The sequence below is a fragment of the Heloderma suspectum genome, chromosome 4 (genome assembly GCF_057233095.1).
Source record: "Heloderma suspectum isolate Gila_16-S chromosome 4, 16-S_ref, whole genome shotgun sequence".
NCBI classification, from domain to species: domain Eukaryota; kingdom Metazoa; phylum Chordata; class Lepidosauria; order Squamata; family Helodermatidae; genus Heloderma; species Heloderma suspectum.
Genome location: NC_139461.1, coordinates 40599803 through 40614951, shown reverse-complemented (window position 1 = coordinate 40614951; position 15149 = coordinate 40599803). Strand labels below are relative to the sequence as shown.

Sequence of the window (15149 nt, the reverse complement as noted above, 5' to 3'; positions counted from 1 at the left end):
TCTTCTGAGGGTCCCTCAGAAGAGGCACCTGGAGGAGGATCTTAGATGCTGAGCATAATTTCATAAAGAGAAATTGAGTGATGCAGCAAGTTACAGAAAGAAAGAAAACCTATTAAGCAACAACATAGGAATATTCAGTGCCGTAACCCTACTTGAGAATGTGGGCTATTGAATGGGTTATAAAAATAAATATAAGTCATATGACATTGCATAGAAATTGTATTAAATGGCTTGTAAAACATGATGTGGTAGTTCTCCATCATACCTAAGAATCTCAGCTTTTATTTTGAAAGTTGAGAAAGATTCTGGATCTCATACCTACAGGAGCATTCTGAAAATGTTTGGGAAGTTTCTGCTAATACCTAGAAATTCAGATAATATGAATGGGATTAGGGATTTATGAGAATGTTGGTTTTGCTCACAAACCATGCGGGCATGCCCTGTTCAAAGCACTGAACACAATTGTGGACATGTGTCCGCCGAAAATATTCATAAATAGTTCAACATGTGCTCTCATTTGATTTGCGCAAATTTTGAAGTTCAATTTGCGCAACGTGCTAATCGCACAACTTCCCCCCATAAACTGAACGAGCCTTGCTTTAGTCTATAGAGGAAAGTTGCACAAATGAGGGAAGTTGTGCAAATTTGGGGAGATTTGCACAAATTTCATGTTCGATGGTAGCTCGATTTGTGCAATTTTCCCACAAGTAGAAATCCGAAATGCAAACAGAAAATGGGCACGGGACAGCTGCAAAGTGATGTTCAGAGAATCCTAGCGATCTTGAACATTGCTCGTTTACCCATCCCTGTGTGGGATTTCCAATACAGAGGTTGATGATTTAGTTCCAGAAAGAAATTATATATTCTGAACATGTACCTAAAATTCCCATTCTCCCTTGTAGAAAGAGAGAAAAGAGAAAACCAGGGCAGGGGATGAGCTATATAGCTTGCTCAGAAACCAAGCAGAGTTACTAAGGTAGATAAGAAGACATCATTGTTCAGTTTCAGAAAGGTCTAGGAAATTGCACCAGATCTCCAAGAATCACTCAGTGTTTTCTCAATTTGGAAATACCATCCATTTCCTAGTAGCTTTACCTAATAAACTGTGTACCGACAGTTCATTCTGTGAGGCACTGGGTGACTTTCAGCAATGCAATATTATTTGTTTAGCTGCATATAAGCTTTTTATGAGAAATTGAAACTTTATTGTACACTTTTATTCTGCTTTTACTGGAAAAAGCGGCAGCTGTTTGTTCCGTTGCCTCAGATATGGTTCAGTCTCTCCTAATAATCCTTTTGCAGCCATATTTAGAACTGCATTAGTAGATATATCTGTTCACTTTTGGCCCTTTGGATCCTGGCCCATATATTTAACTTTGTTTACTGGCTGTGAACGTATGGAATACTGCAGGCTGCTAAATGAAATTGCTGTATACTCCCACCTGCTATTGACCTCATATTTCATCTATATTATTCAGCCTGCCAACTGAGTCCAAACCCTACAATGGTGATTAATGTTTAAGGGATCTTTCCAAAGTGACAAGGATTGTATTGCCCAGTCTTTACATTTCATTTTTAGTATGTGATAAGACAAATAAGATAATTGTATTCTTCTTCCATGGAAACTTCAAAAGCTGTTAGGATTTTCATCTATTTGAAGCACATGTTTTCAAAACCTAGATGGTTGTTCTGTTGTCTTTTGCCCATTCATGTTAGATAACTAGTTTCACTTCAAGATAAAGACAATGTATATCAGACGATTTACAGGTCAGTGTATATGTTTACTACATATCTTGACAGGCTATTATTACTAGGTGGAATTTGCAAAAGTTAATTTAAACGTTAATTTCCATTTTCAAAATGCCAGTGAATGCTGTAGTCCATCTCCCCAGCTCCACCCACAAAACCTTATTTGTGCATGTCTACATGGGAGTATTTCCTGGACTCAGGTATACTCATTCTACACTTCTAAGACCCAAAGTCACATGGCACCTATGTTCATCCTCTACTAAAAGACATGGATTCCTTGGTAGTCTGTATATAGTTATATAATCCAAGTCATTTGGACGCATTTGAAAATAACTATTCCTGATTCTGTCTGCTGCTATTCTAACAAAGGAACCTATTGTAGTGCTAAGGGAGGTAGCAAAGTCTCTGAGCATGAAGAGTAGGAATGTAGACAAGATCAGCTCCTGTCCTCAAGAGTGTGTGTGTACATGTAATGGCGGGGTGTGTGTGTGTGTGTGCTACTGCTGTTGTGCCTGTCCTACTCCTTCATTCTCATTGCAGAGTAGAGTTGGTCTGGGGGCAGGACACAGTGCAGGCAGACTGGGGAGAAAATTATCAATATTGCTGTATATTATGTCCATGGTTTCAGAGCCCTTAGGAGGGGTGGGGACCTGCAAAAATAATTTGGGAGGAGTCTTCAACGATGTTAGACCCCTTCCAGATTAACCTTCTCAAAGTATTTTATTTTATACATGTACATTAGCTGTGTTACATTTTTAAATGAAATAATATTTGTATAGTATCATTAATAGCAAAGGTTATATTTTTATTGATTCGGGTTGGGTTTTTTTGGTTTTTTGGCAGGGTGAGTCTCTACAAGATGGTGATGATTCTCCATTCTCAGACTCTGTCACCTTAGAGCAAACAACAAGCAATATCGGCATATCAAGCGGACGTGTTAGTTTATGGATGCAATGGATGTTGCCAAAACTTACTGTAAAGTTATTTGCACCAGATCCAGAAAGTAAAGGTGCAGGTATTGCATTCAGAATTTTTTAAAAACAAAACCAGTGGTGTGAAGTTGCCTAGCACTTTTGTCTATTTATATCAAACTCAGTAGTGAAGGCTCAGGGCAGGTTGCAATTAAAATGATGAAAAAACATAGAAACATGCCCATAAAAATATCAGGATAAATAGCATTAGGAAAATTGAAATCCCAACTAACTACTCTGTGTCACCTGTGATAGACATGTGTCTTCAACCAGCACCTCCTAGCCTGCAGCAGCTTTCCAACAGATGGACATTTGGCAGATGCTTGCCTGCACAATGCACTGATGAATTCATTTGAATTTGTACAGATGGATTTGTACATACATACAGCAATAGTCTGCTTTGTTCTTGTCGCCTCAGTCAGGTCAGTAGCCCTGTTTGGACTATCCAGTCAGATCAATAGCTCCCTTTGAGGGATTGAATTCTTGCCCCTCCTCCCTGTTTCTCTGAATCCAAAACTGTTGATCAGTGAACTGATGGATGGGTTCAAGATCAGTGCATGAGACACCAGTTTGTACATGAGTTTCCTAATCCATCTAGGGATATGCATGCCTGTGCCCTTTGCTGGTCTAGAACAAATTTGTTTAATTTAAATTAGTCAGGAAATATGGATTCTAAATACAGAACCCATCTTTTGTGGAGTACCTATTATTAGCTGTTTAAGCTGTATTTAAAGTTTCTCCTTGTGGTAGAGCAACCTGAAATAAGGATAAAATGTTATGTTTTACACATCTTCAAAATAATGTCTCTGTTTTATTGGGGAAATAATGTCTTAAGGGTTGGAACTGAAAGCTAATTTTCATTGGATATTGCAGAGATTTGTGTTGTTGGTGAATTAGAAGACCTCAGTGCCTCAGTAGATGTACAAGACGTCTACACTAAAGTCAAGTGTAAAATAGAAAGCTTCAACATTGACCACTATAGAAACAGGTAACAATCAACTCTTATGTGCATTATTTATTAGCATTCCTACAGAAACAGTCTACTATTAGTCTCTTAGATAATAATACTTGATTTGAAGAGGTGAATGTACAGATTTGAAATGATATCCCTGTGCCACAGCTTGCACAAGTAAGTAAACAACATTAGTTGTAATAGGAAATGCATACAAAATGTAACAAAAACCATGCCTCCTCACTAATCTGAACATTTTAACTTTGCCTTCATAGTCTCTGTAGATCAATATATGGTCTTGAATAAGTTTACTGCTTTCCATCATTTAATCATTCTGTCATACCCTCAGACAAGGTGGTTAGCGTATGGTAACAAGCTAGATTTCTCTCTCTCTGACTCGCTCGCTCACACTCACGCACGCACGCAGCCACACTTTGAATACCTGCTTCAATGAAAAAAGAAAATTCTTTTTTTCTTTCTATAATTTGTATTCCACTTTTTAGCTGGAAAGGCTCCCAGGGCAACTTACAGATCCATAAAAACAAGACAGTCCCTGCCCTCGGGCTTCCAATCTCAAAAGACATGACGCAAAAGGAAAAACGGATGGGAAGGGGAAAGTAAAACAAGAAAACTCAGGCATCAATTCTTAATAACCAATCCTATAACAACCAGCTGTGGTAGAAAGAGGCTGCTCAAAAGTCAAAACGCTCCTCAGCAGGCCTCCAAGAATTAGTCTGGAAACCCAGCTTTGAAATGGCTGTTATGCAGCTAGAAGTTGTTGCTCGTACAGGCCTGTCTGTATTTAGGGTCTGTATTTAGAACTAGGCCTTTTAGGGCCTAGTTGGTAACTGCCAGCTTCTTGTCACTGCTGCTGCTGCAGGTAAGGGGGCCCAGATGGTCCTGCTGCTCTTCCTCATAGGACAGTTGTTTCTGATGGTGTCTGTAAGTGGGGAGGAGGGGCCCAGCCCACCTGGTAAAAACAGCAGCAAATGGAGATTCCTCAATGACTGCCTAGTTTTCTCTACCTCACAGGGCAGTTGGAACTGATGGCCTCTGTGAGGGAGGAGAGGGCTCCCAGTCAAGCTGATAGTCAGCAACCATTGGCGATGGCAGTTTCATTCTTTTCTAGGGATAAGTAAGGAACCAGAGGATAATAGTATGTATTTCATATTAATTATATGAATTTCACACTCAGTAGTTCACACTATGCTGATATAGATGACAGATTTCCATGAAACTGAGTCCGTGGAATTACATAGAGGAGATCTATACACCAAAACTTTATGGGGATCCAGTTTCAGAATAACATACCTTGTGAAAATTAATAATTACTACAAATGGTAGAGATACTATTTTGAGGAAAACAAATGAATTTGTAAGCTTACTTAATATTGAAAGGGTGCCTGAAAGGTAATGATGCTGATGTGCTTAGATATCTATATTACATATAGAAATAGCAAGCATATGAAAGATATGCAGTATACCTGAAAGTAAAGCAAAATTCTTGCTAGATATGTACCTTTTTTCAATTTTTTATTGTGAATTTTAACAAAACAAACAGAAAACAAAATAAAAATATAACAACATATTCTAAAATCCTCCATTTCAAATATTACAAAATTCTAGAATGAAAAAAAGGGAAAAAATAGGTTATACATAAACTTCAGTAAAAGCAGACCAGATATCCACCAATAAGTTCATTTGCAAGTTATGTCTATATACCACTCTTTCAAACTTTGCTAGCGTTGTTAAGTCTTCAGTCCATTACATTATAGGCGGTGAGCTTTTATCCTTCCAGTATTGTAGTATCAGTCTTTTAGCAACCAAAAGGGTGCAAAAAAAAACATTTATGCTGATGGGCAGGAAAAATCTATTTACACTGACCATGTGTTACCTTCCACAAAGCAGGTAAGTAATTTAAAAGGACATTTACATCAGTAAATATTAAAGAGCTTTCCAATACAAAATTTATCTGTCTGATAACTTCCCCCCAAAAAGAGGCAACCATTGGGCATTTCCAAAACATATGAATAAGAGAAGCATTGACTGCATTACACCTCCAACAATGAGCCGAATTTGACAAGCCTTTATTAAAAAGACATTATGGCGTCGAATAGACCTGAATCAAAACTTTTTGCTGGAGACTCCAAAGCAGTAAAAGCAGCAGGACCGAATCTAGATCAACAAATATTTCAACTGCAAATACTGCCATTCTGCTGTAGCAGACAAATCAAATTGATCTCACAAAGTTGAAAATAACAAAAACTCATCATCAACCCCCACTAATTGATCCAGGGTAAAGATCATTTTATCTGTCCAGGTCTGCCATAAACACATTTTCTTGCCAATTCTTAAATCTGGATTTCCCCAGGAAGTCAATTTAGTATGGGAAAATGGATCAAACTGTAATTGACGTGATACACCACACTTCTCTAACTGCCAAAATTGTGGGAGAAGCTCTGTCTACCTTAATATGCTGAGAAGCTAATGCCATCCATTTAAAGAGAGGCTCCAGACAAGAAGATTCCAACACTGACCAAGGTGGAAAATCTAATTTGAGTGGAAAAGACCAAAATTTAGTACAGGTCAGCAAATAGTCCTGATGGTATATAGCTAGGTCTGGAAAACCGAACCTGCCTTTATTAATTGGAAGTTGCATCCTTTTCAAATATATTCTTGGTGGAAAGGAACCCCAAAAGAATTTACAAAACAAAGCATTACATTTTTGGAAATCTTTGCCAGGTATAAGTATAGATATCCCACGTATTACATAAATAATTCAGGGTATGGTATTCATCTTAAGTATATTCACCTTACACTATAAACTCAGGTTTAAAGATGCCCATCTATCTATATCTCATGAAATATCATTAATCAACTTGTTTAAATTTAACCTAATCATTTGAGATATATCTCTAGGGATAATTATTTCCAAGTAAGTAATAAACTCTGGGCACCATTGAGATTGCCAATTGGCTAATACACTAGAGTATACCCTATCTCCACTTGGCATTATTTCTGACTTTGACCAATTAATTGAATAGCCAGACAATTCACCAAAGGTATTAATCAGTTTCATCAAAGCTGGAACTGACGACTGGAGTCTTGAGTTAAACAACAAAAGATCATCAGCATAAAGGCTAATTTTAAATTCTAAACCAAAATGGACAAATCCATGAATACTACTGTTTTGTCTAATACCACACGCCAGAGGTTCCAAACATAAGTTGAATATCAATGGGGAAAGTGGACTACCTTGTCTGGTTGTCCCTGCCCAAGTAAAAAAAAAAAAGCTGAAAATAAACCGTTAATCATTACTCTCCCTCTTGGAGCTGAGTATAAGTTTTTAACCCATTTCAAAAATTCTATAGGAAAACCAAAATTAGTCAATGTAGCATAAACAAATTTCCAATGAATTTTGTCAAAGGCCTTTTCTGCATCCAAGGAAATGATGGCTGCCTGGTCAGTTCTTTCAGAGTTTAAAGCAACTCGATCAACAACTAATCTAAGATTATCAGCCCCCTGGATATGAACATGAAGGTTCATTAAATGAAATGGTATCTTGGTTTGTCCCGATATAATCAAAAGTCTCAACATACCATTTTTTAAAATTATTATTACATACAATTGTGTGGAATTTTTCAGTGATCTAGGAAGAAACTCCTGATCTTGTATTTGCATGATGCAAATATTGTTGGAACACTAAATAGTAAAAAGACAGTTAGCTAGAGAGAATGTTTTCAATAGTTGGCCCATGCTCCTTCTTCAAGGATCGAATGTATGTTTGTGCATACAAGTGTCTATCCATGGACTTCCACAGTGGTGAGCAGCACAACCCTGTATGGCAGGGAGACTGTATCCCAGATCATTTTAAAAGCTTCCCTGACCATTCCACAATCTGTTGAGCAGCACGGATGGCTAGTTAACCCTGTTTTGTTTGTGTACGAGGTCAGTGAAAAAGTACAAAACATTGATGTACACCCCACTTCTGCTCTGATTCTGCTCACTTTCCTGTTCCAACTCCCATTTTCAGGGACATTACATGAAACCATGCCCATTTTAATGAACAGAAATCAAAGCTCTGTCTGCTCTAATGTTTAGGTCACTGTGCCATCACAGCAGCTCAACTACCTGCTGCAGAGGGAAAGGAAAGGCTTGGAAACTGACACAATTTTTCTTAGGTTTTGTATTCTTACTCTCTACAATTTCTGTAACTTTTTTGGTCTAACTACCCATCTCTCTATTTTAAATTCATGCATTCTCTCCTTTAATGCAATACCCTTTTCATATATCTGGGTAGCATCCAATGATGTCCCACCACTAGTGCTAATGAAATTGTGCTAAACTAACACTTGCACAACATAACTAGCACAATGGGAAAAAGCAGCGCCAATTTCAGCAGCAAATCACTGCTTTTTCCCATTGTGCTAATTACGTTTTGTGAGCGTTGGTTTACTCTAGGACAACATCATTAGTTCTAGTGCTGGGATATCATTGGATACTACGCTGAATTACCACAGTTAGTTCCCTAAAATGTCATCCACACATATAATCTGGATTTGAACAAGAAGTTTAGACCTGTGATAAGTTTCCTTTCCTCTCACTTCTTCTCTTCCCTCTTCTTGTTTCCCCAGTGAGCCCATCTACCAGCTGACCCCATCTGTATTTTGTTGGTAAAGACCTTTAAATTGAATTATCATTTTTCCCTATTCAGTTACTTAAAATGTAAGCAATTTATCTTGTTAGAGATGTGTATAGGATTACTCCAGGAGAGGTCTGTCACAGGCTGTGTGGCTTTCCTCTTTCCCACCTTTCCTTTCAGACACTGATCCTACATATATAATATACATGTTCAATACTTCCTTTTGTGTTTCCCAGTCTCCTGGAAGACTGTAAATATTGTTAAGCGTGTTAAATACTGAAAAGAAACTACACAAACCTGAAAGTCATAATATCATCAGAATGCCCAATTGCATATGAATCACGTCTGAAATACATCAATTAGCCCTAAGCTTGAATGTACCTCTCTTTTTTCAGAGATAGATGATTTTGAATAAATGTACTTATTGTGCCTTCTATTTCATGTGTAGAAAAATATTCCCATCCATGACATTAACACAAACACATTTGTTTGTTTATTTTATCTTAATAAACAGCAAAATACTAATATATTCCTTTTGTCTACTAATCGTGTGCAAACATTCAGTGGTTTCTTATTTCTCTTGAATAGAGTGAATTCTCAGTTGAAATCTTTTCTTTGTTGAAACTAATCTTACAAAGTAAATGGGCTTAACACTGGTGTGTTCTAATAGTAAAGTTTGCAAATCACAATGATAGCTGTATGCATTTTCAAATATTCCAAATCTAGTTTTTATGTGGTTGAACTGTATGGATTCTGACCAATTTCAGAGAACAGAAAAGGTGAACATTGTGTTTTCCAGAGCAGGAGAAGGGTGGCAATCTGGACTTTTTGAAGGCATATTTCTACAATGCAAAGAAAAGCTTGTGGTGAGATTTCTGTAGTGGAATAAGGCATTTAACCAAATAACTATCCTAAAAACCTAAACATTGCTTTTTGTTCTCATGTAGAAAGGAGAAGGATTGCAAGAATTACAGGATAAACCACCATGTTATATTTTTATAAGTCAATTTCTTGTTGTGGAAGAGGAGGGGGAAATCACTTCAGTGTTGTTTTAAAGTTATTTAGTTCTTGCAGTTCACCTCCTTTCATTCTAATAAAGCTTCTATTCTTGTTTGTAATTAAAAGCAAATCAAGTTACAGTGAGCCATTACCTATGGAGAACCCTACTCTAATTCCTGATTATTATTTTTATCACCTGCTGAGTCACTGCTTCCAAATAATTAAACTGTGGCAAATCTTTTCAAGTTATGATTTCCCTTTTTGATTTATTTGAACTGTGATACTTGAGATGAAGGACTCAAAAAGTCTGTATTATATGGTGCAATGAATCTTGGCAGAATTCAGCTTAATTTTTAAAATAAATGATTTTTTTCCCTTATGGCTTTGTATTTGTTCCTTTGCTTTTTTTTTCTTTTGGCTGTATCACCTCAAGCTTTGGGGAAGACTCTTGGTGTCTGGGGAAATGTGGAGGTATCTTCCTTTCCTGTACTGACAAGCTGAACAGACGTACATTGTTGGTTCGACCCGTCAGCAAGCAGGATCCTTTCAGTAACTTCTCTGGCTTCTTTCCCTCTGTAAGAAATCAATGCAATATGTACATTACAGAACTTCCATTAACAAACAATATTTAAGAGTGGTGATGGTGATGGTAGAGAGCTGCTCATCCAAAAGTATGTGTGTGTCTGTTTTAAAATATGTTCTGTTTCTCAGTGGTGTTCTGGCAATAAATATGCCCTGTATTGATGCTTGAAAAGCAGATTGGCTATAGTAGCAAAGGAAGAATAGTCATTTGAGCTTTTGTAACAATTTCTAGAGAGTTAGCCATGTTAGTCTATTGCAACAAAGAGCTTTCTGGCACCTTCAAGATTAAGAAATGTATTCTGGCATAAGCTTTTGTGAACAATGGGCTAGAGTCCATGAAAGCTTATGCCAGAATAAATTGGTTAGACTTGAAGGTGCTGCAGTACCCTTCTGTGTGTTGAGCTTCTGTGTATTTTAAGAATATAACCCTTCAACTAAGGGGACCACTTGCATGTTTGAAGCTAATAATATGTAGAAAATAGGGACTGTACAAACCACAGTAGGTAATAATAACCTTGATTAGAATCATAGAATAGTAGGGTTGGAAGGGGCCTATAAGACCATCAAGTCCAACCCCATGCTCAATGCAGGAATCCAAGTCAGAGCATCCCTGACAGATTAGGACCAACTAAAATATCATAAAACAGTGAGCACATTTTTAAATTCTCCAGAACTTGTCTTCAGGCTTGATGGGTTAAGGCCCCCCCACCACAAAGGTGGGGTATGGGGATTAGAACCACTTAAAATGTATCTTCAGCTTTGCTAATATAAAGACTGCTGAGTTTCTCTTTATTTCTGTTACCCGCCTCACAAGAGACCTGCATGTTCTGATCAGAGCTGGAAACAGATTTGAGTGACTTGCTAGACCTTACTTTTAAGTGGGGAAACAGCAACTATTGTGTTGTTGTCCCAGAAGCCTGTGAATCATCTTGTAATCTGTTTTTCACCTAGCAAAGGCTAATTTAATTTAGAGAGCAATCATATGGTCCCTAAACAGCAGCCTAGAGGCCACAGGATTGTGCTGGAAAAAAACCCCTCCAACCTCAGAAGGGTTTTCCCAACATTGGAGCCCACATTTTGGCGGAGGTTTCCCTCTACAACACCAGAGAACTTCATTTGCGGGGCATGCCAATGGGCAGAGGAGGAGTGGCTGATGATTTGAGGAATCCTAAGCCCTCCAAGTTCCTGACCATACTCCCGTTCCCAGGAAACATTTAGGCATGCTCAGGAGTACATCTAAATCTTTCCCTCCCATTGTCATCAGTGGGAAAGAATGAGTTTTCTTCCATTCATGGACAGAAGAAAAATACTGTAAGCCCCGCTTCCCTCTTGATTTCTGTCCAGTCAGCAAGAGCTGACAAGGAATAGGAAGGAACAGAGCATTCTGATTTTGGAATGCTCCACAGTCTGTCTAAGATCACTTGCATTTCAGCTTAAGACTGTTACAAACTGCAGCTTTTGGTCTCCAGCAAAATGACCAGGTTTTGTCTCCCCATTTTGAACAACATCCAGCCTGTGGAACAGTTTTGGAGTGCTTGAAAGCTTGCTCATTATTTTGTGACATTTAAGTAGGTTTGAATGAAGATTTTACCCTACTATGGCTTCAGGATATTTTCAAATGAACAAATGTATCTAAAATGGCCTCTGTATCTAAAAGGGCCCAGATTAGAACATATAATTTATGTTTGGGGGTTTAAGATGGACATCATACAATTGTTACATTTGTTGCTGTTTTAAATCAAAATTAAAGTTGTTACTTTCCTGGAGACATCTCAACTTGGTCTGTCTCTGGTGCGAACACACTCCTCTCCCTCAAGGCAGGGAGAAAGTCACCAGTGTATCTGGTGACTGTATACTGTGTTTATTTGACTGCAGCATCTCCCTGATCACTCAGCTGAAAATCTCCTTTCATTCAGCAGATAGATCAGGTGGTAAGGGAAACACAGTATTTCTGTGTTACTTTCTCTCTGATCTGAGAGAAAAGGGAGAGAGAACTTGAGATTCATACCAAGTTGAGACTTTTTCTACAGAGAAAGGAGTGAGTGAACAGACTCAGTGGCAATTAAGGAATACAATCAAGTAGGTTTAATTTTTTTTAATGTTTCTGGAAGTTCTGCTCTACTTGATTTATTTTTCTATCAGGAATAAGTACATAAAATTATTGCTGCTACTTATCCCAGTTATTTCATTCTAACACAAATTAAGCTAATTTACTAATACATTACAATTTGCTGAAGTACTATCATCGTCAACTTTAAGCATTTAAAAATAATTGTTCTGTTTATGTAAGACATGAATTTTAGGTATAACTAAATAATCAAGCTATGTATAGGCAAGGAGTTAGCCATTAATTTCACAGTCAGAGGAAGTTCTGTGCTCTCATTTTTATAGTATGAGTGGAGTTGTTGCTCTAATTGAAATGAACAGAGAAATTCACAGGGACAGAAACTCTTTGGCCCAGTTCACACAACACAACAGCCTGCTGTGTTTCAATTTATCCATGGGAGCTATGGCTTTGTGCCAGGTGACCACAGGCACCATTTTTCCATGGTGTTCATGGGTGCCCAGCTTGCTGTGACTTGTCCCGTTGAGTGAACCCAGACAGCAGGGATTGTTTGAGGGTTAGACAAACCTCAAATAATCCATAGCTGTCATGACATCTGAACAGGCACTCTATGTGTAAGTCAGAGCTCCTACAAAACATCAGATTGGGCCCAGTAGGTTCAGTTCAGCGAGGATTATTCTATTGACTTCAGTGGGATTTGGATTGTACTGGGGTCCAGTATGCATCAAGTAGAAGTCAACTGACATATCCCCATCCACTGCCACCTCCAGTGATTACTATGTTTCCTACCAAAATTAATGCAGTTCTTGAATTTGGCTTTTAAAACTACTAATTGTAATAGTTCAACTATTTAGCTACTAAATCAAATTTTGAAGATAGTTGCCCCCTTCAGCCAGACAAAAATGCCCATTCTGATCCAGTACTGTTTGCTTATAGTAGTGCATTTGGGATTGTTATGTTTGAACCAGGCTGGCCTGGTTCAAACATAACCCAAAACCATGGCTGAGTGTTATGCGAATGAACTGCACTTGAGCCTTCACCTACTTTGCATACAAGGGGAGGAGTTTGAAGCTCCCACTGTTGGTTTTGAATAAACTGTAGTTGGCCTTTACAGTCAAACTTGGGAAACTGTGGTTGATTCTACTGATTAGTTAACAAACCAAGATCAAACTGTGGTTTCAAATCCTGCTTTGATAACTCACCACAGTTAGAATAAACCATAGTTTTCTCAGTTTGGATGTAGTGTGAAACTGCAGTTTATTTAAAGCCAAGCTGGAAACTTCAATCATCTTACCTTGTATACAGATGAGGAGCTGGGAGCACACAAGCCCAAAGATGGCTCATCCTCTTGTTCCCTGAACCAGAACACTGTCTTAAATTAGCATACTCTAGATCTGAAGCTAAATATCAGTTGTCTGAAAAATCAAATCTGATAAAGAACCATGGTATCATTTACCACGTGTTCACAGAAACCTTTTATTTTGATATCCCGGAAAGTGGAGAACTGGGGTTGGGGGAGGAGAGAGAATACAAATCAAATGGTTAATTGACCAAAGTCCTCATAATTGTTATGCAGCACAAGAAATTGCTTATTTCTGATCATCTCTATTTCTTTGCACAGGCAACTGCAAAACTCTTGGATGGTTCTCATCAACAGCATGGCTTTCTTTCACTGACTTACACAAAGGCAGTCACAAAAAATGTCCGTCACAAATTGATATCAAGGAATGAGCGAAGAATTGTTCATAAATTATCTGAAAGTTTCTCTGATGGTTCTCCTCATTTCCTTCATGAGATCCTTCTTTCAGCTCAAGCATTTGATGTTGTCCTCTGCTTTCCTTTTCTCAATGCAATTGCAAGTATTTTTCAAGCAAAACTCCCAAGGAGCCAAAAGGAGAAAAGAAAATCACCAGGCCAACCTATGAGGACCCATATTCTCACATCTCGCAACTTGCCACTTATTTATATCAATACAGGGGTAATCAGAATCTTCTTTCCAAAAATGGAAGATGTGCAGCATAATAGAGCAGGTATTGTTGTTTTCAAATATATGCATACAAACATATTTTTTTCTTGGATACTGTCTTCAATGAAGGAGGTGCTTTCTAGACTAAATATCTGAAGGAGCAATCTTAACAGGTTTAACGGGATTAGGAATTTGTGAATTTTAGGGGAAATAATCCTTTAGCAGACCAAAAATAATCTTGTCTGCCTTTCCAGTCATGAAATACATATAGCTGCATCTTCACCACCATCTCCAGGTTTCTTCTTGTTTACTCCTGATAGCTTTCTCAGAGGAGCTGTTATGCTCCACATCATGCACATCTCCCCAACCCATTTCTTCCCCTCCCCCCAGTACAGTTCCAAATGCATGTGTGAAGAGGCAAAAACATATTTTGAATCCTGCGAGCAATGGGTGAAGCTCTAAGGAACATTTTTGAGAGAAGAGGTGGCTGGGAAAAAGGGTTAAGCATCCCTTCTCTCCCCTCTACTTTCCTGCTTCAAATTCTGCCTTCCTATTTGAAGCTGTTTTGCACTAGGCAGAGGACCATTGGGCATTAATTACATGCATATTTGTGTGATATTTTGTTCAGTGCTTGGCTGTTCTATCAAAGAAAATTTTGAAATGTGTTCCTGCACTATCTATAGTAGTATACTATTTTGGTGGTGCTGAATGATGCTCTGTTTGGCCATAGGTGAAAGCATGCTTACAATAAGATGCTTAGAGTGACATTTATTCAACAGACTTTCTTTAAAAGTCTAGATATGAATTAGAGAAAGCATCAAGTTTCCAGCATGTTGGATTTACCATCAAAACTCAACAGAAATGATTTTAAAGCACATTTAACATCTTTCCTGCATAGGAACATCCACAAAAGCCAAAGGAGTTAAATAAGCACTAGCAAGAAGCAAGGAACTAGGTTTGATAATTTAAAAATGTAAAATTGATAGTATAAATACCTTGTAGTGTTTTAAAAATAAAGGTTTTGAGGCTGGTTTAAAACATCTACTACAGTATTTGTAATTGAAACGATTGACTGTCTTTACTTCCCCGTTAAGGTACAGATGTTTTGTTCTTTTAATTTTCCACATAGCCACCCCTTTAAGCAAACCATTCTTACTTTCCCAAGTAGTTTACCATTCTATATCTTTTGTGCAGTTTTTAAAATCTAATCATTTTTGTGGTAT

The 15149-nt window shown here is 37.9% G+C and overlaps 1 protein-coding gene across 13 annotated transcripts in view; it reads left to right on the top strand.

Annotated features, from left to right (window-relative positions):
* The window catches only part of VPS13B (vacuolar protein sorting 13 homolog B), a 623510-nt gene that overhangs the window by 316832 nt on the left and 291529 nt on the right, over nucleotides 1–15149 (top strand). For 9 of the 13 annotated variants that reach the window (XM_084849024.1, XM_084849023.1, XM_084849025.1 and 6 more), the window contains 4 exons: nucleotides 2593–2764; nucleotides 3594–3708; nucleotides 9747–9888; nucleotides 13582–13990. In XM_084849024.1, the coding sequence (XP_084705150.1) occupies nucleotides 2593–2764; nucleotides 3594–3708; nucleotides 9747–9888; nucleotides 13582–13990 (838 nt within the window). Of the gene's footprint in view, nucleotides 1–2592; nucleotides 2765–3593; nucleotides 3709–9113; nucleotides 9181–9746; nucleotides 9889–13581; nucleotides 13991–15149 lie in introns of all 13 variants that reach the window. The other 4 variants (XM_084849026.1, XM_084849032.1, XM_084849029.1 and 1 more) reach the window with 2 other exon arrangements.